At 50.6% G+C, this 23,919-nt stretch overlaps 3 protein-coding genes across 4 annotated transcripts in view; all 3 read left to right on the top strand.

Annotated features, from left to right (window-relative positions):
• Positions 1-3,391, top strand: part of SYS1 (SYS1 golgi trafficking protein) — a 35,180-nt gene extending 31,789 nt beyond the window's left edge. Inside the window, exon 4 of the mRNA XM_060122380.1 lies at positions 3,253-3,391. Coding sequence (XP_059978363.1) covers positions 3,253-3,259 — 7 coding nt within the window. The 3' untranslated portion in view covers positions 3,260-3,391. The remainder of the gene's footprint in view (positions 1-3,252) is intronic.
• Positions 3,261-5,760, top strand: DBNDD2 (dysbindin domain containing 2). The gene is made up of 3 exons (XM_060122382.1): positions 3,261-3,399; positions 3,592-3,729; positions 5,096-5,760. Exons 1-3 carry the CDS (start codon positions 3,261-3,263, stop codon positions 5,299-5,301), a joined length of 483 nt encoding a protein of 160 aa, XP_059978365.1. The 3' UTR covers positions 5,302-5,760.
• Positions 5,761-11,473: 5,713 nt separating this feature from the next.
• Positions 11,474-23,178, top strand: PIGT (phosphatidylinositol glycan anchor biosynthesis class T). 2 transcript variants are annotated; one of them, XM_060123129.1, is made up of 12 exons: positions 11,474-11,697; positions 12,250-12,427; positions 14,097-14,224; positions 14,527-14,627; positions 14,782-14,868; positions 15,396-15,483; positions 15,573-15,670; positions 15,771-15,936; positions 16,606-16,806; positions 21,461-21,656; positions 21,772-21,855; positions 22,506-23,178. In XM_060123129.1, exons 1-12 carry the CDS (start codon positions 11,511-11,513, stop codon positions 22,756-22,758), a joined length of 1,767 nt encoding a protein of 588 aa, XP_059979112.1. In that variant the 5' UTR covers positions 11,474-11,510; the 3' UTR covers positions 22,759-23,178. The 2 variants fall into 2 exon arrangements, with proteins under 2 accessions (XP_059979112.1, XP_059979113.1); XM_060123130.1 differs by having other exon boundaries at positions 11,475-11,697; positions 21,491-21,656.
• Positions 23,179-23,919: the final 741 nt, after the last annotated feature.

Here is a 23,919-nt window from a genome sequence, read left to right as displayed (position 1 = left end):
TGGGAAAGCTGCTTGCTGTACTTATCTCACAGGATTGTTTAGGGATCTCAGTAACAATAGAAGAGGCAGAGCTTTAGGTATTTGTACTGAGTGCTGGTCTCCTGACAGGGAAGCCTGAATATGTCCGGACTTTTCACACCTCTGTCCCTCTGTACATGCCCTTCCCCCTCTTCTCTGCTTGTTGAACTCATTTCTTTAAGACTCAGCTCAGATGTCAGCACCCGGATTTCATTCTAACAAAGGAGGGATTTAAGCAGGGGGTGGCACATCGGACCTGCGTTTTTGAAATGACTGCTGTGGGGTTCCATGGTTAGCACTCTCGATTCTACAGTGACGACTAACTGCTGTGGGGATGGAGCGCCGCAGGACCAGAGTACAAGAAAACCAGAGAGAAGGTTTCCGTAGGAGCCAAGGGAGAGATGGTGGTGGAAACGGAGAGGAGCGGCGGATTGGAAAGATATTTAGGAAAGAGAATCGACAGTTAATGGAGATGTGTTTTAATGTGGGCATTGAAAGACAGGGAGATGCCAAGGATGACTCCTAGTTTCTGGCTTGCTCGTGGATGTTTGTTGAATGAATGATCGAGTGACCCCACGGCAGAAGCATCTCCGACAGACGCCCCCCTACCCTGCCACCCCGCCACCCCGCGGTTTCTGGAGCTACGTACGGGCACAGGGTGGAAGGGAGGAGGAGGAGAATGAGCACAGTGCCTCGGTCCAGGAGACTTGTGGCCCTGGTCTGAGCCAGGAGGCACTGCGAGAGGGGCAAGCGTTTCCCCTCTGGGCCCACAGTTTCCGCTTCGCTCCTCCACCCCCGCCAGGCGGGACGCGCAGCGCCCCTCTTGGCACCCCGGAGGAGTTGGCTCCCCGCCGGCGTCCACACCCCACCCCGCCCCGTCCCCGCGCCCACCCCGCCCAGTGCGCTGTAAGGCTGGACGGCGGCCCTGTCCATCCCGGAGCCGGGAACCGGGGGCTGCGGGGTGAGTCCCAGGGTCAGGGGGCCTCCGCCAAAGTGCACCTGCCCTGATGGGCGGCAGCGAGTCCCCAGCCCCTCTGACCCTGCATACGCCTTCTCGAGGGGTGTGCGTCTAAGCGTGCCGAACGTGGCCGAGGGTGCTGGGGAGTCCGGGTGCCGGCGCGTGGAGCTTGCGTCGGGGCTGCCCGGGAGTCGGGGAGCAGCCGGGAGCAGGGGCTGAGAGCCCGCGTATGGGAGCGCGCGGAGCCGGGCGGAGCGCCGAGGGGCCCGACGGGTCGCGGGGAGGAGGGATGCGTGCCGGGAACTTTTTGCCCGCCCTGGAACTGCGAACGATCGCGCCCGCAGGGGCTCCTTACGGCCGCCGGGCGACCGGCAGAAGCGTGTGTGCCCGCCGCCGCCCCTCCCCCACTTCCGCCTCCCGCCGCTTCCTCGTTCCCGGCTCCCAGGGCCAGTCCGTCCCGGGGGAGACCCGGAGGCGCAGCCCCACCCCGGCCGGCGCTGCCCGGTACCACGCCCCCACCGCCGTCGCGCCGCAGCGGACAGCCTGAGTCAGCGGGGGCTCTGGGCGCGGCAGGTAGGGGCTCCGCTGGGCGGGCGCAGGTGCAGCGGGAGGCCGGGGGGGAGCGCGAGCGGAACGGCCGGGGGACCCCTCCGCCTTCCCCCCCTTCCCCCGCGGTCGCGGCGTGTCCCCTTTTAGGGAATTCTTTCGCTCTCGCTGACTCCAGTGCGGGTGGGGCAGGACGAAGAGGGAGCGCTCCATTCCACTGGCCGGGCCCCTGGCCGCCTCCGGCCACCCAAATCTCTACAGCTCTCTCCACCCCTCTCCCCTGCACCTTCAGTTATGTAAACACCCCCCTTCCTCTCCCCAGCGCTTAGCTCCGCACCTCCCCAGGGGGCAGCCCCTCCAGTTTCCTGAGGTTGATGGGGTGAGGGGGAAAGGGAGGAGGCGTCCCGGAGCCTGTGGTCCCCTCCAGTTCCCCGACCCCGACCCTCTTTGTCGCCCTTCCCCGCCCCCAGACAGCCCCAGAGGCCCTGGGTATTTTTAGTATTGTGACCTGGGCGGCAGCGCTAAGAGCCTTTCCCAGGAATCGGCGTCAGCGCCTCCCTCCTCCGCTCCCAGCCCCGGCCACATGGTCTCCCCACACTTCCTTGGCCCTGCCTGGCCCACTTGGGTTTGGGTCTCTCGCGGCCCACCCCAGCGCCGGTGGAGCCGGCCAGGGTCTCAGATATGCCGAGTCCAGATGAGGTGGGGAAGGCAGTAGGCGGAGGATGATGATCTGGTCCTCAAGCTTGATACTCCCTTGCCTCCGGTGATGGGCTCAGGAACGGAATGGAGCGAATCCGAGCGAATGGCGTTCTGGAAAGCTCTCAGCACTGGGGGCCGGAAGGCCTGGTCTGAATTGCACCCTTCCGATTGCTACTCGATGCCTAGTGGGGAGAGCAGACATTGAGATGTGTCAGAGGAGAGGAGCTCAAAGAAAGAGCTGTGGGGGGCAGAGAAGAGATGGTGTCCTCTAAATAGCACGGGGACCAGAGCTTTCCGTTTTGCAGAGCACCTTCACCGCCTGTGTCTTGTGCTGGAGGCAGGTAGGAGGATGATGCCATTTTCAGATGCGGAGACTGAGGCTGGAAAGCTGACTTCCTTAGGGGCAGAGCCAAGCCTAGAAGTCACGTCTGTGATTAAAGAGCAGGGTTTGGAGGGGATGCTGGTGGTGGGGTGTGTGTGTGTGTGTGTGTGTGTGCACGTGTGTGTGTGTGTGTGTGTACATGTGTGTGTGTGTGTGTGTGTGTGTGTGTAGAGAGAGAGGGAGAGTAGGGGAGGGGGTACTTTAGCTTTCGTCTGGGTTTTGAAGAATGGCCAGGAACCAGAGCTGCAGCTGGAGGAAGGGACCTTCCTCTCTGTCCTCTTCCCCAGCCTTCTGAGGAGAGGCTGGGTCCATTGAGCGGAAAACGTGCCTCCCCCATTTGAGCTGAACCAGCCCTTCCAACCCCTCTCCGAAGGGCATGATGCTGAGACTTGGCCATTGACCGCGTTCCCTGAATACAGAGGAGCCTCTTTTGCTGTGCCTGGAACTGGCATCCCCTTTGTGGAGCTAGGGTCAGCCCCGCCTCTGCGTGAGACTTGAAGTTTGTGGTAATGGACTTTGTTTTAGGAAAGGGGAGGAGGTAGTCAAGTCGAGAGGCCCCAGTGCTGGGATGCTGGCTGCAGGGGGGCTCCCCAAGCCCAGGCCCCCACGGAATCCCCTCTCAACTTCATAGCTGTACTTGCTCTTCCAGGAGCTGACATGGACCCAAATCCGCGGGCAGCCCTGGAGCGCCAGCAGCTCCGCCTTCGGGAGCGGCAGAAATTCTTTGAGGACATTTTACAGCCTGAGACAGAGTTTGTCTTCCCCCTGTCCCACCTGCATCTCGAGTCGCACAGACGTAAGTTCTGAATCCTGGGGAGAGGGACTAGGGTGGGGCAGGGAGGAAGTCCTATAGGTCCTGAATCTTGGTACCTCCCCCCTGGTTTTCTTGGCCCCCTAAACGTCTTATCTCCAGACCTGACATACGTCTCTGACCATCCTGTCAGTTCTGGCCTGGCTCCTCCTGACTTGCCCCCTTCTTGATCTGCAGCCCCCATAGGTAGTATCTCATCCATGGAGGTGAATGTGGACACACTTGAGCAAGTGGAACTTATCGACCTGGGGGATCAGGACGGAGCTGACGTGTTCTTGCCTTGCGAAGATCCTCCACCGACCCCCCAGGCATCTGGTATGCCCCTTTACTTCGGGCACTTGGGCACCGGTTAGCCAGAGCCGGATGTCAGGGCTCTGAAGTGAGGTTGCAAGGCTGGACTGGGGAAGTATGCATGTAGGGGCTGGGAGTGGGCATTTCCACCCATGAAACAGCTGTCTGTTCTGATTTTAGGGAAGTCGACCTTGAGGGAAGCTGGGTTACAGATTCCTAATCCAAAACTCTAGGAAGGCCCAACCCCCTTAGCCTTTGTCAATTTTATGTTTGTGAAATTAATGTAGTTAATTAACATAATTAAAATAACATAAAAATATGATTTTTATATTAGACAGCTTAAGCGGTTTTAGTCATCTTAATATTTATTTTGCACTTTATTAGGTTTCTAATACTGTGCTAAGCTATTTTACATATATTATCTCAGTCCTTACAATGTCCTATGAGGGCAGGTGGGATTATTCCCATCTTATAAAGAAGGACATTAGAGGGACTTCCCTGGTGGTCCAGTGGTCAAGACTCCAAGCTTCCAATGCAAGGGGCGTGGGTTCGATCCCTGGTCAGGAAACTAAGTTCCCACATGGCATGCGGCCAAAAAAAAGAAATATATATATATATATATATATATATATATATATATATATATAAAAGAGGGACATTAGAGTCAGAGATATTGTTGTCACATAGCCAGAAAGTAGAGAAGCTGGATTCGAACCAGAGCTATCTGACTCCAAAGCCCACATCCTTAACCTATAAGATAGATATTCTCTGACTTAAAACTGCTATTGAGCTTCCCTGGTGGCGCAGTGGTTGAGAGTCCGCCTGCCGATGCAGGGGACACGGGTTCATGCCCCAGTCCGGGAAGATCCCACATGCCGCGGAGCGGCTGGGCCCGTGAGCCATGGCCGCTGAGCCTGCGCGTCCGGAGCCTGTGCTCCGCAACGGGAGAGGCCACAGCAGGGAGAGGCCCGCGTACCGCAAACAAAACAAAAACAAAACAAAAAAGAAAACCTGCTATTTATTGGTGGTCTATGTGCCAGACAGTTTATGAGCATTCTCAGATTTCATCCTCAAAACCCTCTGGAATGTCGGGGTCCCTTTTTTACAGAGGAGGGGCAGAGTCCTTGAGAGGGAAAGTAAGTGACTTGCCCAAAACTACTCAGCAGCAAGGAAGTGACGTAGGTAGAATTTGAACTCTTGACTTGATTGACCAGACTCTAGATCCCAGATGTGGTGCGGTGAAGTGGAAGGAACTGGGAGTCAGGAGCCTGGCCGGGTGACTGGTCAAGTCCCTGCTCCCCTCTGGGCCTCAGTGTCTCCTGGCCAGAGCGCCTCTAAGAGTCCTCTGAAGCCCTGTTCATGGCCCTGACGGGCTCTTCTCTCTGGGCAGGGGTGGACGACCGTCCCGAGGAGCCGAGCCTGCCAATGCCCACGGCAGACAGGACCACATCCCGCACTTTCTCCTCGTCCTCTGACTCCTCCACCAATCCGCACAGCCCGGATGTCAGTGATCGCGGAGCAGACACGCCCTTGGCACAGTCTGACGAGGAGGAGGATGGGGGAGATGGCGGGGCAGAGCCTGGAGCCTGCAGCTAGCAGTGGGCCCACACCTACAGACTGATTGAGCTGCCTATTCTCCACTTGAGACCGCAGGCCCAGCCAGAGCGCTTCGAGAAGACCAGACTCTTTACCTGCAGTAGGCACCAGAGGGGGGAAAGGATGGTGGGTGGTGTACCTTTCTGGAAATTAACCCGCTCCTGCTTTACTGCTAACCTTTCCCTGCTGCAACCTCCCTGCCAGGTTTTGGCTTACTCCTGAGGTAGGGCCTGCAAGTGAGGAGATGGAAGACGAGATAGGACAAGATGCCACTGCTTTTCTTAGCACTCTTCCCTCCTCCAAACTATCCTGCAGTCTCCTGATAGCGTCTCCTAAACCAGTGTCTCTAAATGGACGTGAACTCCTTAACACTCCCAGTGAGATGGTACTCCAGCCAGCCTGCTTCCTTACATCCTTTTCGGAACAGGGCACGGTATGAATAATAAACAGATAATAATATGCCAACCATTCCACTTCATCTGTTCACATTGTACAGATATCAAACCCAATACATTTCTTTAGCTCTCTAACCGATACCATATTCCCATGACTCATTTACTCCATGTATTCAAGAAGTCGTTATTTGGAATTAGCTGCAGATTTGGAATACAGTTTTGAACAAGACAGGCTGCCTGCCTTCATGGAGGAGAAAATCAAGTCAGCACCACAATTCACAGCATAATAAGTAGCATGCCGAGGAACTGTTCTGTTACCAGGAAATGGGCATCTTAACCTGGCTTTTATGGTCGTTGAAGAGGTGACTTTTAAGCTGGGTTGCAGAGGATGAGGAGGAGTTAGCCAGGTGGGGCTGTAACCCAGGCAGAAAGAGCAGCTTGGAAAGACTTTAAATGGAGAGAAAAGTCCCGAGGAGCTGAAAAACATTCAGCTTGACTGAATTGTTGAATTTGAGCAGATGAAGGGAGAGGCAAGATTGACAAAGGTCAGGTCGTAAAACGCTTTGAAGCCTGTATCAAGTTTCGGTTTGCTAGTAAAATATCAGTGACTTAAGGTATAAACCTGGTTTCCTCATGTAAAGGAAGTCCAAAGCGCAGGGCAATGTGGTCGCTCCACAGTTATTGGACACCAGGTCCTTCTTGGCTCTTTTTGCGCAGCCATCTAAGGCCCGTGGCTGGAATTCTCATTGATACCTCGTGGCCGAAATGGCTGTTGAGGCCCCAGACACCATGTCTCTGAAGCTGGTGGAAAGAAGGAGAAGAGATTAAGGATGGGCAAAACAGGCCCGGCCTGCTGCCGAGTCCCACCTCGACAGGCATTTCTGGAAGTTCTAACCAATAGCGTCCACTTACATCTCATTGGCCAGAACTTGGTAACCTGAGGGATGTTTCATTTACAGATGTTTTATAGACTTAGGGACACAACATTATCTAGAAGAAAGGAAATTCTGGCGTTTGGAAAGACAATAACCCTTCAAGTTTCAATTACCAATGCGTCTGATTCCTATACTTCCTGTCAGACCTCTCAGAAGCACCCTGGCTACTGCAGAGGCTGGGGTAGTCCTTTGGACACCCTGCTGTCTTGATAAAATCAGGGTTATGTTACTGAGAAACAAGGGGACAGCAGTCATTGGGTAGATAACTAGCAGTTTACACGTTACAACTTTGAACTTTATTGGGAGTAATGAAGGATTAAAGTGGTTGATGTTGCTTCCTAAAAAGATAATTCTGGCTGCACTGTAGAGAACATACTGGAAGAGGACAGGCTCCAGACAGACGTAACACAGTAATCCAGGCAAGAGACAACGGTGGCCTAGAAGATAGTGGTGATGATTAGCTTAACTGGGTTGAGGCAGGGTATGAGCAAATAAATGACATTCATTCAATAAATATTAAATGTCAGTGTTAACATGTGTAAGACACTGAGCTTGGCCTTGGGAATGTGGTAGTGGCACAAAAAAAGAAAAAAAAAAGACCCCATCCTGCTCTTATGGACTTCAGGGTCTATTGGGGACCCAAATGTAAAACTGCAACCAGGACTAGTGCTAGGAAGGAGTTAATAGCCTATTAAGAGAGGTCAAGAGGTGTTTGCCTGGAGGAAGTGGTTTTGAGCTGAGATCTGAAAGTGGGGTAGGAGTAGTTTAGGGGGAGAATGGGTGCAAGGACTCCTGGTAGAGATGTACTGATTGGAGGGGACCAGCATGGATGCCTGGAAGCCAGGAGATGATTGTAGCCATCTAGGTAAAAATGGAATAGCGTGGAGGTGGGGCGGTTGTAGAAAAGTGGAAGGAATGGAGAGATATTGGGGAGGCAAATTTCAAACTATTTTCATAGGTGGGTGTGAGAGAGGAAGGGCTCAGGGGTGCCACCCTTGCTTCTGCCCTGTGCAGCAGGATAATTTGGAGGGTTCTTCATCCAGATGGGGAGTTTAGGAGAGCACTAGGTTTGGGGAAGAGGCCATAAATTGGGTTTTGGACATGTTGAGTTCGAGTTGCTTTTGAGACCAAGAGGACATTTTGAGTAGGCACTTGGACGCATGAGAGTGGAATGTAGATCAGAGGATTGGGCTGGAAAATCAGTAGGTGAGATATCAGTACGTAGGAGGTACGTTTAGGTATGGGTGCAAGTGAGCTTGCCCAGGGAGAGACGAATAAAAGGAGGGTTATAGGACCTAGCCTTAAGGAACATCAAGTCATTTTTCATATTAGAAAAACTAAATCATTCCACCTCCCTTCATACATCAAACCATCCATGGAGTCAGTGACCTTCGGCCTAAATCCCAAAGCTCTTTGTACCATCCAGGCTGAGTGACAGGGGTGCAGTCTTCCCAATAGCCCCATTTTGCTTCCACCCCTGTAGGAGGCCATTGTAAGTGACAGTTCTTAAGTGCTTTTCCTAGCGCTACTGAAAAACTTGTGGGAGTTCTGTGTTCCTTTTGTCTAAAAGTGTCTGTGTCCAAGTTGAGATCATCCGCTATGCTGGGCCAGGGCCCAGCCCCATGTTAAATTTTGTGGTTTTTCTGGGTTGCCGATGACTTTGCTGCACACAGAAGACATGGTCTCCGCCCTCTTGTTCTTTGTCCCTTCCTTTGGAGTAGCGAGGCTCAGCCTCCGGTCTGACTGCGGCCGAGCCTTCTCCTGGGGTGCACCCCATAATATCCACAGGTCAGCTCTGAGGGCTTCTCAGCTCCTGGGATCTCCCCATTCTCCTCCAAGGTGAATGATGGGAAGCTAGCCTAGCTTGGTTGCTGTCAGCATGTCAACAACCCCAGGCACACAATGCTAAGATCTGTGGGGTCTGGGGCAGGGAGCCTGTCCAGGGAGAGGGATCTGCAGCCCTCTGGAGAGGTGGAATTGTTTGTGAGCCTACGGGGAGCCTCCAGTTCAGCTGCTATGAGCCCCAGCCCTGCCTGGGAAAATCTAGGGTCAGCTGAGACCCCAGGACCACTTCCTGTTTGGACAATGACCTCTTCTTCTGCCAAACCACAGGGGCTTGGCTGGCCTTCAGAGCCAGAGCCAGCATCTCCAGCTGACTGTTTTATTTGAGGCCACACAGGGCCCTTGGAGATGGGGGATGATTTGACTCCAACTCCGAGGCAAGCAGCCCAGCTATCAGTCTCCAAGCCACAGTGTGGTGTCTTCTGTCCATTGCAGAGACTTGTCATAGACTCTTGAGAGGAGGGAAGAAGACAGACTCCTCCTGTAGAATCCTGTGCTGTGGAGGAAATAGGAGGGACCACATCTTAGGGGAAGATTCCCAGGACGGCTCACACTGTAGCAGTCCCCAGGGGTGCACAGAACTTGATACTGTGAACAGTATGGCAGTGTGGGGACAACATGGAACGGTGTTATGATATTTTCTTGTTTGTTCATTCAAACATTACTGAGCCCCCACTATGTGCTAGCCTCCTTGCTTATGCAACAGAAACACTAAGGTGGCCAAGAGCTCTTCCAGGAAGAGACATGGCCACAGATAATGGAACTATAATGTGGGCACACTAGAGAGGGAGAAGGCAAGTCTTCTCTGGGGGTGGCTGGGTCTTGAGTGATGGGGACAGGCAATTTCAAAAGGAAACAAAGCACAGAAGTACAAGGTAATCATAATCATAACAGCAACTCCCTTAAAAAATTTGTTTTTGAAGTTGAAGTTTGTTTTGAAGTTGATAGTGTGGACTCGAGTTCTGGCTCCATCACTCACTGTGATCTTAGGCAATTATCTCAGTTTCTGTACTCAGTTTACTCATCTGTAAGATGGAGATAATAGTGCCTGCCTCATAGAGCTCTTGGAGTAAAGGTTAGTTGAGGCTATTAAGCACTTACTACATTCCAGATTCTACATGTACCTAATTTCTGATCCTTACAACAACCCTGAAAGCAGGTTTATCTGTTTTACAGAGCAGGAAGAGTGGCACTCAGGTTGCTCATGCTCATATGGATTAAAGGCTGGTGTGGGGATTTGAACCCACGTCTGTCTGACATCTAAGCTCGTGGCCTTCCTTCTATTCCATGTCTAGTGGGGCAGGAACACTGGATGTAAGTAGAATGAGAGCATAATGAGACAAAGACGTCTTTTTGACACTTCCTCTCCAGTTGGTCAGGGGTATATCTAAGCAGACCTGGCAGACACCAAATCTCTGGTTCTTCAGAGCCAGATGGTTGTCAGTTTTACCAAAAGACTGTACAAAATCCTTCATGAATGTGTACCCCATTGGGCAGGTGGAAAAACCAAAGCAGGAATTGCTTGGAACTCCTACAACTCAAGTCAGCACAAAAGGGGAGAGGTGGAAAAAGATTTTAACAGATCTTTCGCAAAAAAGGTATGAATGGCCAAGAAGCACATGAAAAGCTGTTCAACATCACTAGGTACCACGGAAATGCAAATTAAAACCACAATGAGATACTACTACAAACACACCCACGTGGCAAAAACGAAAAAGCCCTGCAAATTAAATGTTCACCAGGATGTGGAGCAATGGGGACTCTCATACATTGTTGGTACAAGTATGAAATGACATGTTTTGGAGAAAGATCTAGCAGTTTCTTGTAAAATTAAACATATACCTATTCTTTGACCACTCCTAATTATTTACCTAAAAGAAATGTAAGCATATGCCTACAAAGAAACTTGTATAGCAGCCTAGCTCATAAGAACTAAAAACTTGAAAGAGCTCAGGTGTACATGGACAGGAGAGCAGATAAACTATGGTATATTCAGACAATGTATGACTACTACACAGAAATGAAAAGACACACACTGCTGATACATGCAAGAACATGAATGATTCTCCAAAACATTCTTCCCATGAAAGAAGCCTTTTACAAAAAAAGTACACATACTATATGATGATTTCATCTATACGAAGCTCTAGAACAGATTAATCCATTTTCTGGAGAAAAATCAGAACAGTGGTTGCAGGGGTCACAGACATTGCCTGGCAAGGGGCATTAGCGAACTTTCAGGGATTTTCCAAACATATCTTGAAGAGTTACACAGGTGTATCCATTCGTTGAACTCAATGAATGTGCACCTCAGAGTTGAGCATTTCATTGTTTGTAAATTTTACACCAAAAGAAAAATGTAAACAACTGTGGAACTCTAGTTAATGATATGCATGCTGAACTATTTAAGGGGAAGTGTTCTTGTGTCTGAAATTTCTTTGAAATGCATCAAAACATAAGATGAATTGGGGAAGATAGAAGCTGATATGTGATAAAAACAAGTGCAGTAACATGTTAATAGTGGAATCTGGGTGATGGGGATACAGATGTTCATTTTAACAGGTATTCATCCTTTCAACTTTGTTGTATGTTTGAAATTTTTCATAATAAAAGGGTGAGTTATTTGAGGGTTTTGCAGTAAAGTTCTTGGCTAGGCTTAGGACAGGGCAAATAGAGACACGAAGCTCAGGGAGACAGGAGCCCCGCAGTGTGACCTTGCAGAAGTAATAATTTTTCAGTCTGTTTCTTCAACCATCACGGAGGCACAATGGCGGTCGGTATTATTAAGAACTTTGTCGTGGGGAAGGGGGGGGTCCTCAATCCAGGTCCCAGCCACGCCACGTGCCCACTGCCCTTTGTGCCCTATCAGCGCCCCTTTACACCCAGCAGCCCTTCAAAGGCCTATCCTGGCAGTCGATGTGGTAGCCGCACCCCGGCTTCCGGGACGGCACCGGAAGTCGCTTCTCAGACGCTCTTCCTATTGGAAGCCGGCCTTTCGCGGGGGCGGGGCCATTGGGAGGCGGAAACAGCCGCAGCTATGGCGGCGGCAGCGCAGCTTTCACTGCTGGTGCTGTTGCTTCTCGGGCCGGGCGTCTGGGGCCAGACGGAGCCCCCACGCGACAGCCTGCGGGAGGAGCTCGTCATCACTCCGCTGCCTTCTGGGGACGTAGCCGCCACATTCCAGTTCCGCACGCGCTGGGATTCGGAGCTGCAGCGGGAAGAAGGTGAGAAGAGGACACTGACGGGAGAAAGATATCTGTGGCACCTGCTGGGAGTGGGGTGGAGGCTAGCCTTGGGGGCGAGGACTGATCCCTGGGTGAGGTTCTGGTCCCTGGGCTTGGGGCCTGACAAAGATGGTCCTTGTAGAAGGATGGGATAGTTTTTGAAGAATCCCGTTATACCAGTGAAGAAACTGAGCCCCGGAGAGGAGCAGTGACTCTTCCTGACTTCTAGTCCAGTGCTCTCTCCGCAGCTCCAGGCTGCCACTCTAAACATTTAGTTAAAACCCTCTGTTGACAACACTGATGATGATGCTATTGACGGTTACGGCTTATCGTGGGTGCTGGGCACGGTGATAAGTTCTGTGAATGATTACAAGGAAGAAATTGGAGGTATAGAGAGGTAAGGCACCTGTCCAAGATCACATCGCTTGTAAGTGACTGAGCCTGGTCAGGAATCTAGATTCCTCTGACCCCAGAACTGGGGTGTATTGTCTCTTTGGGGTGGCTGAGAACCCTCCCTCCAGGATCATCACTCACCTGCACCTCCTTCTCCAGTATCTCATTATAGGCTCTTCCCCAAAGTACTGGGGCAGTTGATCTCTAAGTATTCTCTACGGGAGCTGCACCTGTCCTTAACCCAAGGCTTCTGGAGGACTCGATACTGGGGGACACCCTTCTTGCAGGCCCCATCAGGTGCAGAGCTGTGGGCCTGGTTCCAAGACACCGTCACTGAGTGAGTGCCCACCTTGAGGCCTGTGGCAGGCTGTGCTGGGAGCATGGCAGGGCAGGTGTTGTCCTCCTGCTACTGCCCTTGGGGGCAGCAGTTCCATGGGGGTAAATATGGCGTTGGAAGTAAGAAGTATTATGACGTAGTGGCATTCTTTACTTGGCTGAATATACTTCCTTCCCCTAATACTTCCAGACCTGAGGTAGCATGTGTGTATATCTACAGATGCAGATAACAAACATGTGAAGCTTACTTAGATGTAAGGCAGTAGGAAGCTGTGGCAAACTGGACAGCCTTTTAAAAGACATTCATTCACATAATAATAACAAAATGCCACAAGGGCCAAACAAAATATATGTGGGCTAGAACTGGCCTACAAGACACCAGATCTCTGTATTAGAAAAATTGCTTTTATTTGCGGGGCGGAGGGAGTTGGTTAGGTACTGTGGTTGGACCACAGTATCCTCTTAATCCGACTGTGGGAAATCAGTAGCACGTGTATGATTAAAAAAAAAAAAAATTGGAGTCAGAATAGGGAGTGATGAGGACTGTGGCAGAGCTTGGGAGGACAGCTGCCACTCTGCTCCTATGGTTGTTGCCACGTGGGAATAGGGGCCTAGGGTCGTCAGATACTCTCATTTTTAAAGAGTTACCAGCAATCTGGATTTTAATGTGAAAATTGGCAAGTTTAAGTATCAGCAGGTAATTAAAAAATTTAAGAAATGCCACATGGGTTAATGTGCACGTCAAATGAAACATGGCTATGGTTTGGGTAGAGCTTTCAGGCTTCCAGTTTGCAATCTTTATTTGAGGCCTAAGGATTGGAGCAATTGGAAAGCTCTGAACAGAGGACTATTGAAAACCCCCAGGACAGCTCTAAGGTGATGTCAGATGAGGAGCAAACCCCACAGTAGCCAAGGCTTCCTCTCTTGTCTGAACCCTGGCTTCTTCGCCTTTTGTCCCAACTGCTCTGCTGTCACTGTCTCCCCTCATAATTACCTATAATATGGAGGTGATGTTCAGAATTCTAGTTTTATTCTGTTATTAGTATAAAGAGCAAATCTGTTTTGGTATTTCTCTAAGGAAAAAGTCTAATTTAATTTGATGTTTCTGTGGGGTCCTAGAATGCTTGTTTTCCCTTGCTCAGTGAGCCTCTGTAGATGTAAGACTTCCCAACCCTGAGCGTAGAACCAGGACTCACCCAGGGTTTTCACAGGGAAGTATGTCATTTTGCCCAGCTGAGCACACCTCAGGTTGGATCAGTGAGCTGATCTCAGCCTCTGGCGTGTGGGGCGTTTTGCATAGCATTGTGGGAGGTACGTGGGTGACCCAGACTTGCTCCCTGTCCTCAGGTTGCTCACAGCCTAGTTGAGGAGAAAAGATGCTTAGGACGAGATGCTGTTGCCACCCAGCCATTTCCCAGGAGGACCCTGGTGAGAGGCTCGGATGGTCAGAACTGCAGCAGCCCAGGAGGAGGCTGTGGTTGAGGAGGGCGGCAAGGCTTCCTGGAGGAGGGAACCTCTTCGAAGGGGAGCAGAGAGGAGTTAGGAGGGCATTACTAGGCGGGAGGAGAAACCACCCAAGCAGAGGCCTCTGGGGATGCAGGGGTGTCCAGAGGGGAGTGAGGAAGCAGACACAGCCCTGGAACAGTGAGTGGGTTTGTGTCTCCGTTTAGTGTGGATAAGTCCTGGAAGGAGCTCAGTAACGTCCTCTCGGGGATCTTCTGCGCCTCTCTCAACTTCATTGATTCCACCAACACAGTCACGCCCAGCGCCTCCTTCAAACCCCTGGGGCTGGCCAATGGTGAGACAGCCTCCACGGCCCCTTCCTTCTTCCTGTTCCTCCTACCCAAGCCTTTGCCTCCTTTCCCCTCTGCTTCCTTCTTCCTCAGCGGGGCCAGGTCATAAATCCCCTGGGTGTGCAGGCCCCAGAGGAAGGTTTCCCGAGACTCTGCTGTCTCCGCATTGCCTTTTCCCAAAGGGAGGAGGGTGTCCTCCCCGCTTCCCCCTGAGCTGACACTGTTAGGGCGGTGGTACTAGAGAGTATGTGTGGGTCCTGAGGAGGGGCGCCCCGAGAGCCTCCCCAGACAGGCTTCCATCTCTTAGGCACAGATCACTCCTTCCTGCGCTATGCGGTGCTGCCTCGGGAGGTCGTCTGCACTGAGAACCTCACCCCGTGGAAGAAGCTCTTGCCCTGCAGTTCCAAGGTGAGGCCAGAGGGGCCTCAATGTAGGTGGGAGCCCCAGAGAGTGGATGGAGTCGGCAGATGCCCCCTCACTGCCTGACAGATAACCTCGGCCCCATGCCCGGGTACCCTGCCGTGTGGGACACTGACATTTTCTCTCTTGCCACCTCCTCCAGGCAGGCCTCTCTGTGCTGCTGAAGGCCGATCGCCTGTTTCACACGAGCTACCACTCCCAGGCAGTGCATATCCGCCCTGTTTGCAAAGTAAGTCACGGGGAACAGGCGATGGGGGCCATCCAGGGGCTCTGAGAGAAGGTGCAGGTAAAGCACATAGCCCAGTGTCTACCGAGGGCTGAGCCGGTAGTCAGTGGGAGATGTGATGATGATGAGTCAGGGCACTGGCCACGCACCAGGGAAACCGAGTGGTTGCCTGGCAAGCATTCACTCAGTCTCCGTCGTGGTTAAGAGTGATAGCCGTGTGGGTGCAGCTGCTAGCTCAGCCACTCACCAGCTGACTTGACCTTGAGTGAGTCATTTTGGTTCCCTGGTTTTCTCGTCTGTCAAATGAGAATAATAGTAGTATCAGTTCCTCTGGTTGTCGGCGATGCTTCATCCCAGTGATGCGCGTTAAGCTGCCGGCACGAGGGCAAGTGCTCGGTAGCGGGTGGTAGCAAACTGATGGATGGGGAGGTACAGGATGGACAAGGGACTGAGTCCGGGTCGTAGTCCCTGGGGCTGTGCGGCTGGGGGAGTGGCAGGCCCTCACTGCTGCCTTCCGGCCCTCGTGGTAGGATGCACGCTGTGCCAGCACCTCCTGGGAGCTGAGGCAGACCCTTTCCGTTGTATTTGATGCCTTCGTCACGGGGCAGGGGAAGCAAGGTAAGCTGCCCACCCACTGCCAACCCCACCCCATCTACGTGGAGCAGGCCTAGTCCCGCCCCTGCTCAACCCCTCTCTCTGCTCCTCAGACTGGTCCCTCTTTCGGATGTTCTCCCGAACCCTCACAGAGCCCTGCCCCCTGGCTTCGGAGAGCCGAGTCTATGTGGACGTCACCAACTATAGCCAGGTACGAAGACTAAGGCCTCCAGCCACACACATCGCCCCCCCCAGCCCCCAAGGCCAGCCTGCCCCTCCGCTCGCTTCTCAGCCCTGCCTTGTATCCCCAGGACAATGAGACATTGGAGGTGTACCCGCCCCCGCTAACCACGTACCAGGACGTCGTCCTGGGCACCCGGAAGACCTATGCCGTCTACGACCTGCTGGACACGGCCGTGCTCAACAGCTCGCGCAGCCTCAACCTCCAGCTCAAGTGGAAGAGACCCCCAGGGAATGGTGGGTGGGAGGTGGGCGGCCGCAGCCCCATAGGCTACAGAGGGTTCAGCTCGTGGGGGAGACTCACAGTCCTGCCTCTTCACCGCGAGGTAACAGGCTTGTGTTTAGACCCAGAACTCTTGAGTCAGACGTCCTGATTCTAACTCCACCTCTTCTAAGCTCTGTGCCCTTGGCAGGTTCCTAACCTTACTGCCTCGTCTTGAAAGCGGGGACAGTAATACCTAGCGGATCAGGTGAGGTAATTAATGGAAAACATGGAGGTCAATCATGCATTCAGTCAACAAAATTTTTTTTGAAGACAGAAGTACCCTGCTTTCGAGCAACATTAACATCTGATAGTTGAAGCAGGCATCAAACAATTGTGATTATGTTCAGTGTTACCAAGGAAAAATGTGAAATATCGTGAGGAGCACTTGGTTTGGGTTGGAAGGGGCACAGAGCTCGGCCTGTATAAGTACTTAGTAAATATTAGTAATTCTGTTATTGCTGTGGGTTGGGGAAGCCAGGGATGGTTCCAGAATGCAGGTTTCCCAGTTCTGATGGCAAAGCATCACCCCCTCCCCTCCCTGGCTTTGAGACTCTGAACCTGGCCCAGGCGGTGAAGGTGGGGAATGATGCTTTTTTTTTTTTTTTAAAGGAGTGGTTAACTGTTGACTTTTCTCTGAACAGAGGCCCCACCCATGCCCTTCCTGTACGCCCAGCGGTACGTGAGCGGCTACGGGCTGCACAACGGGGAGCTGAGCACGCTGCTGTATAACACCCACCCGTACCGGGCCTTCCCCGTGCTGTTGCTGGACACTGTGCCCTGGTACCTGCGGCTGTACGTGCACACCCTCACCATCACCTCCAAGGGCAAGGAGAACAAACCAAGTAAGTGCCGACTCCCGACCCAGCCCCCCACCTCCCCTCCAGGTCCCCCAAAGCCTCAGTTCTCAGCGTCATTCCGGAAGTGCCTCGGCAGTCTACACAGGCATCAGGAGTTAGGAATAGTTTGAGAAATGGAAAGGATAACCTCACTAATGCCAGATCTGGAAGTATTTATAAAGCCAAAAGAGTTAAACCACATAGTTCTGGTGACTCTTAATAGGATTTGACAAAGGCAGGAGTTTCCATATCTTTTTCATTTGCTTCCTGGTGCTCTGGGCACATGTTTTTGTTTTCTGATGATTCATAGGCTCTTTCAGGTGGAGAATGGATTAGCACGAAAAACAGAGTACTGGAAACAAAGAAGATAACAGCTGGAATAGATGGTTTTGCTTCCTCGGGTAGGGTAAAGAGGTGTGATTTTTAAAATTTGTTTTTATTTTCTATTATTTTTCTAAGGAGGAGTTAATATTTACTGAGTGCTTTCTAAGAGATGCCAGGCATAGCACAAAAGCACTTGTTTTCGTTTGGAGTGGAGGGAGACTAGTAATACAGAAGACGACTTCCTAGAAAGAGGTTACAGCACATCCCAAACAGCTAGACTTACAATCTTCTCTAAACCCCTCTGTTGTTTCCCATATTTTCAACCCTGTGGTTAATAGTTTTACTTATTTTCAGCCCCACTATCTGTACCACTTTCAAAATCTCTACTTCGAACATCCTACCAACAATGTATTTTGTAGGGTTTTCGGTTTTTTTGTTTGTTTCTTTTGTTTTTTTAACCGTTCGCTCTGGAAAATTTCAAACGCATACCCAAATGGAATAGTGTAATGAACCCCCCATGTACCCATTATCCAGCCTCAGCAGTCTCCAGCTTCATATACTATTTTTTGTTTGTTGTTGTTGTTGATGTCTTTCTTCCAGTTTTATTGAGATATAATTGACATATAGCACATTATAAGTTCAAGGTGTTCAGCATACTTATTTAACTTACATCTATCATGAAATGATGACCACAGTAAGTTTAGTGAACACCCACCATCTTGTACAGATACAGAATTAAAGAAATAGAAAAAAAATTGTTTTTTCCTTGTGATGAGGACTCTTAGGATTTACTCATAACAGCTTTCATACATAATGTACAACAGTGCCTATTATATTTACCACGTGGTACATGACATCCCTAATTCTTTTTTTTTTTTCCTAATTCTTATCTTAGAACTCGAAGATTGTGCCTTTTGACTGCCTTCATCCAATTCCCCTTCCCCCTACCCCTCACCTCTAGTAACCACAAATCTGATCTCTTTTTCTATGAGTTCGTTTATTTCTTTATTTTTTAAATTTATTTATTTATTTGGCTGCAGTGGGTCTTAGTTGCGGCACGCGGGATCTTTGTTGCCGTGTGCGGGATCTTCATTGCGGCATGCAGGACCTTTAGTTGCGGCATGCGAACTCTTAGTTGCGGCATATGGGGTCTAGTTCCCTGACCAGGGATGGAACCCGGGCCCCCTGCATTGGGAGCGCAGAGCCTTAGCCACTGGACCACCAGGGAAGTCCCCTTTTTTGTTTATTTTTGAAGTATAATTGACCTATAACACTATGTTAGTTCCTGGTGCATAACATAGTGATTCAGTGTTTCTGTACATTTCAAAATGACCATCATGATAAGTCTAGTTACCATCTGTCACCATACACATATTATACGTAGTTATTGACTATATTCCCCACACTGTGCATTTCATACCTGTGATTCATTTATTTTGCAACTGAAAATTTGTACCTCTTACTCTCCCTCACCTATTTCTTTCCTCGCCCCCCACCCCCCCAGCCTCTGGCAACCACCTGTTTGTTCTCTGTATCTCTGACTGTTTCTGTTTGGTTATGTTCGTTCATTTGTTTTTATTTTTTAGAGTCCACATATAAGTGATATCATACAGTATTTGTCTTTGTCTGATTTATCTCACTTAGCATAAGATCCTCTAGGTCCTTCCACGTTGTTGCAAATGTCAAGATTTCCTTCTTTTTTATGGCTAATATTCCATTGTTTATATGTACCACATCTTCTTTATCCATTTGTCTATCGATGGGCACGTATGTTGTTTCCATATCTTGGCTATTGTGAATAATGTTTCAGTAAACGTTGGGGTGCATATATCTTTTTGAATTAATGGTTTCATTTTCTTCAGATAAATACCCATGAGTAGAATTGCTGGATTGTATGGTAGTTCTATTTTTAATTTTTTGAGGACTCTCCCTGCTGTTTTCCATAGTGGCTACACCAATTTACGTTCCCAATGCAGTGCACCGGGGTTCCCTTTTCTCCACATACTCACCAACACTCTTGTCATTTGTTGTCGTTTTTTTTTTTTTTTTTTTTTGTCTGCGTTGGGTCTTTGTGGCTGCACACGGGCTTTTCTCTAGTTGTGGTGAGTGGGGGCTACTCTTCATTGCAGTGCGCGGGCTTCTCATTGCGGTGGCTTCTCTTGTTGGGGAGCATGGGCTCTAGGCACATGGGCTTCAGTAGCTGTGGCTCACGGGCTCAGTAGTTGTGGCTTGCGGTCTCAGTTGTTGTGGGTCACAGGCTTCAGTAGTTGTGGCACCTGGGCTCAGTAGTTGTGGCTCGTGGGCTCTAGAGCACAGGCTCAGTAGTTGTGGTGCACGGGCTTAGTCGTTCCACAGCACGTGGGATCTTCCCAGACCAGGGCTCGAACCCATGTCCCCTGCATTGGCAGGTGGATTCTTAACGACTGTGCCACCAGGGAAGTCCCTGTTGCTGTCTTTTTGATGACAGCCATTCTGACAGGTGTGAGGTGATAATCTCATTGTGGTTTTGATTTGCATTTCCCTGATGATCAGTGATGTTGAACATTTTTTTGTGTGCCTGTTGGCCATCTGTATGCCTTCTTTGGAAAAATGTCTGTTCAGGTCCTCTGCCCAGTTTGTAATTTTGGGGTTTTTTTTTACATTGAGTTGTATGTGTTCTTTGTATAGTTTGCATATTAACCCTGTATCGGATATATCGTTTGCAAATACCTTTCCCATTCAGTAGGCTGTCTTTTCATTTTGTTGATAGTTTCCTTTGCTGTGCAAAAGCTTTTTAATTTAATGTAACCTCATTTATTTATTTTTGCTTTTGTTTTCCTTGCCCGAGGAGACATACCCCCCAAAATATTGCCAGGTCAAAGAGCATACTGCCTATGTTTTCTTCTAGAAGTTTTATCATTTCAGGTTTTACATTTAAGTCTTTAATCCATTTTGAGGGGTTTTTTTGTATATGGTGTGAGAAAGTAGTCCAGTTTGATTCTTTTGCATGTAGCTATCTAGTTTTACCAGTACCATTTATTGAAGGGGCTGTCTTTTCCTCATTGTATATCCTTGCTTCCTTTGTCATAGATTAATTGCCCATATAAGTGTGGGTTCATTTCTGAGCTCTCTATTCTGTTCCACAGCTTCCCGTCATTTTTGTTTCATCTTTCCCTTTATTTATTTATTTTTTGGTTTGGTTATGTTTCTGCTGGAGTATCTTAAATTCTAGACATTGTATCAATTCACCTTTAAATACTAAAGTACACAAATATATAATCTATCATTGTCACTCCTGTTTCCCCAGTGTTCTTGAAAATAATTTTATAGTTGGTTTGTTTGAATTGGACCAAAGTAACCTCGTCACATTACATTTGCTTGATATGCTCTTAAGTTTCTCTCTCTCTCTTTTTTAAGGTAATAGACTTTTAGGTTTTAGGTTTATAGAGAAGTTGAGCAGAAAGTACAGGGCTCCCGTATACACTCCCCCTCACCCCCATTTCCCTTGTTATTCACGTCTTGATTAATGTGGTACTCTTAAATCTCCTTTAACCTATAAAACAGTTCCCAGGCTTTTTTTTTTTTTTAATTTATTTGTTGGCAAAACTGGGTCATTTGTTGTATAGGATGTTCTGCATTCTGGATTTGCCCGTGTTTAACATGTTCCCGTCCCTTGTGTATTCTTGAGTATCAGTGGTTAGATTTAGAAATTTGATTAGATTCAGGTCTTATATTTTTGGCAAGAAAACTTCCCAGGTGGTTCTGTGGACTGCCTTTCGCATCACGTGAGGCACCTGATGTCTGGTGGCCCAGTTTTCATGATGTGAAGATGGATTAGGTTGAACATGTCCTGGGATGGCGGCTGCCCTGGAAACACCTTTTCCCTTTTCTGCGATCCTCCTCCCTCCTGTGAGCCTGCCTGGCTTCTGTGATCCAAAGCCCTCCTTCTGGGCACCCCGATCCAGACCCCAAGGCCTTGATAGGTAGGGATGAGAGGTGCAGGTAGTCTGAGCCCAGGAAAGAGCTATGGGTGGGATTTCCCTGGTGGCGCAGTGGTTAAGAATCCACCTGCCAATGCAGGGGACACAGGTTTCAGCCCTGGTCCGGGAAGATCCCACATGCCGCAGAGCAGCTAAGCCCGTGCGCCACAACTACTGAGCCTGCGCTGTAGAGCCCACGAGCCACAACTACTGAAGCCCACGTGCCTAGAGCCCGTGCTCCGCAACAAGAGAAGCCACCTCAATGAGAAGGCCACGCACCGCAATGAAGAGTAGCCCCCGCTCGCTGCAACTAGAGAAAGCCTGCGCACAGCAACATAGACCCAATGCAGCCATAACTAACTAACTAACAAAAAAAGAGCTATGCGTGGCCCCTACCTCTCCCCCAGGTTACATCCACTACCAGCCTGCCCAGGACCGGATGCAGCCCCACCTCCTGGAGATGCTGATTCAGCTACCGGCCAGCTCGGTCACCAAGGTCTCCATCCAGTTTGAGCGGGCGCTGCTTAAGTGGACCGAGTACACCCCGGACCCCAACCACGGCTTCTACGTCAGGTGAGCTCCCCGACCTGCTGCCCCCACCCTCCTGACCCACCCTCTCTGCCACTTACCCTTGATAGAGGAGCCGTGAAGAACACGGCTCACAGAGTATCTGTCTGCTTCTCTGCAGCCCATCTGTCCTCAGTGCCCTCGTGCCCAGCGAGGTGGCCGCCCAACCCGTGGACTGGGAAGAGAGTCCCCTCTTCAACACCCTGTAAGTGTGACCTCAGCCGTGACACCAGCACAGAGGATCAGGTTCCTGCGGGCTGGGCTGGGGCTACATGCTGCCTCTTCCAAAGTAATGAGTGGGTTCCCTCAGTCCTAATTAAAACCCTAGTGGTCTCTAATATTTGTACAGCCTTTATGGAATGATCCTAAAGAGCTTCTAGGAGAATCAATAGGTGAGAAGCGCAGTATGTATAGCCCAAGTTTACTCATTATTTCCCTTAACAAATATTAATTGAGCACTTACCAGATGCCAGGTACTTCAGAGAGCACCATGTGTACCACAGTAAACAAAACAGACTTGCCCCTGCCCTTCCTGTGCTCAGTCTAGAGGGGAGCTGCTAGGGTCACTGGGGAGTAGTCTGGTGGGTCATTCAGGAAGGCTGCTTTGAGGAGATGGCCTTTAGGCTGAGACCAGAAGGCTAAGGAAAAGGCAGCCAAGTGGAGGCAGGGCCCCTTCCCTCTCCCTCAGCACCGGAGCTGCTGTCCTGTGATCAGATTTCTGTGTTGAGCTTTGAGGCTAAGAAGGCTTTGAAAACCCTTACTGCCAAGACTGGCCCAGTGCGGTCCGAGGAGGGGGTGGCGAGATGGCGCGGGGTAGCAGCCGGTCCAGCCTCACCTCTCCCTCCCAACCCCCAGCTTCCCAGCCTCCGACAGCTCCAGCTACTTCGTGCGGCTCTACACGGAGCCACTGCTGGTGAGCCTGCCCACGCCGGACTTCAGCATGCCCTACAACGTCATCTGCCTCACGTGCACAGTGGTGGCCGTGTGCTACGGCTCCTTCTACAACCTCCTCACCCGAACCTTCCAGATTGAGGAGCCCAGCAAGGGCGGCCTGGCCAGGCGGCTGGCCAACCTCATCCGGCGCGCCCGAGGCGTCCCCCCGCTCTGAGGCGCGCCCTCCTCACAGCTGGGCTGCTGCTTCTCTCCGAGGTGGGTGGTGACTGACCCCCAGGGCTGCTTCCGCCGCGTGCCCTCCCCCGAGGCAGTTTTTGAACCAGGCTGACCCCTGGATTGGGCCAGGGCCTCAAGTGGCGCTATCAGGACGGTAGCCACTAGCCAGATGTGTGTTTGAATTGAAATTAATTGAAATTGAAAGTGTACTTCCTCAGCCGTACTAGCCCCATTTCAAGTGCTCGGTAACCAAAAGTGATCAGCAGCTGCAGTACTGGGCAGCGAGGACAGATGTTTCCATCACTGCAGAAAGTTCTGTTATACGATGGCCTGGATAATAGGATGTGCTGAGGAATTCGTATCATGCGGTAGGTGGAGTTCACTGGGTGTGGAATAAAAAGTGCCTGTTTCCTTGGTTCTTTGCCTCCTGTCCCTGAGGCCTGGGAAGAGCTGGGGACTAGGGCGTGTTTGCTGGGTGCCTGAACAGGACCTCCTACCCCATCCCCTCCTCCCTACAAAAGAAACAACCAACCAACCAAATAAAATTCCCCTACCTCCTCCCACCCCTGCCAGAAATTCCTTCCCGTCTCCTGCTTCCCTCCCCGCCCAACATGTCTGACTGTAATTCCCAGAACTCCCTGGGTTTGGCTGGGAGTGTTTTACATCAACATTTCCATGACCATGAAAATGAATCATCCTGCGCCTTTTAGGAGCCCTGAGAACCAGTCCCCATCACCAAGGGTAGGGCTGGAGTGACGGAAGAACTCCGTGTGGTGGTTTTCCAACCAGACTGTGTATTAGAATCATCTGGGGCTCTTGTGAAATAGTGCAGATTCCTGGGGTCCAGACCCTGTGAATTCAGTCATTCTGGGTGTAGCCTAGACTTCGAGTTTTTATGTTTTTATCAGGCTCCTCTGGAGCTTCTGTTGCAGGTGGTCCTTAGACCACCCACAGGCTTTGAAGCCCACCCCTGCCTACCTCTCCTGGTTGTATAACCCTGGATTCCTGTAAAACAAGTCCTTAGGCAGATGTCTGCCCTGCCCCCATCGTTTGTCTCTTCTTCTTACACACTTGGCATCAACTGTATAAGCTACTTGTGGTCTGCCCCTCCCTCCCCCAGTTCTCCCATCATAGTGGTTTGGTGGATTGCCCATCAAAC

This window comes from Lagenorhynchus albirostris, chromosome 15 (assembly GCF_949774975.1).
Source record: "Lagenorhynchus albirostris chromosome 15, mLagAlb1.1, whole genome shotgun sequence".
In the NCBI taxonomy this organism is placed as follows: Eukaryota; Metazoa; Chordata; class Mammalia; order Artiodactyla; family Delphinidae; genus Lagenorhynchus; species Lagenorhynchus albirostris.
The sequence above is the reverse complement of the archived record's forward strand: the minus strand, read 5'-3'. Positions and strand labels throughout refer to the sequence as shown.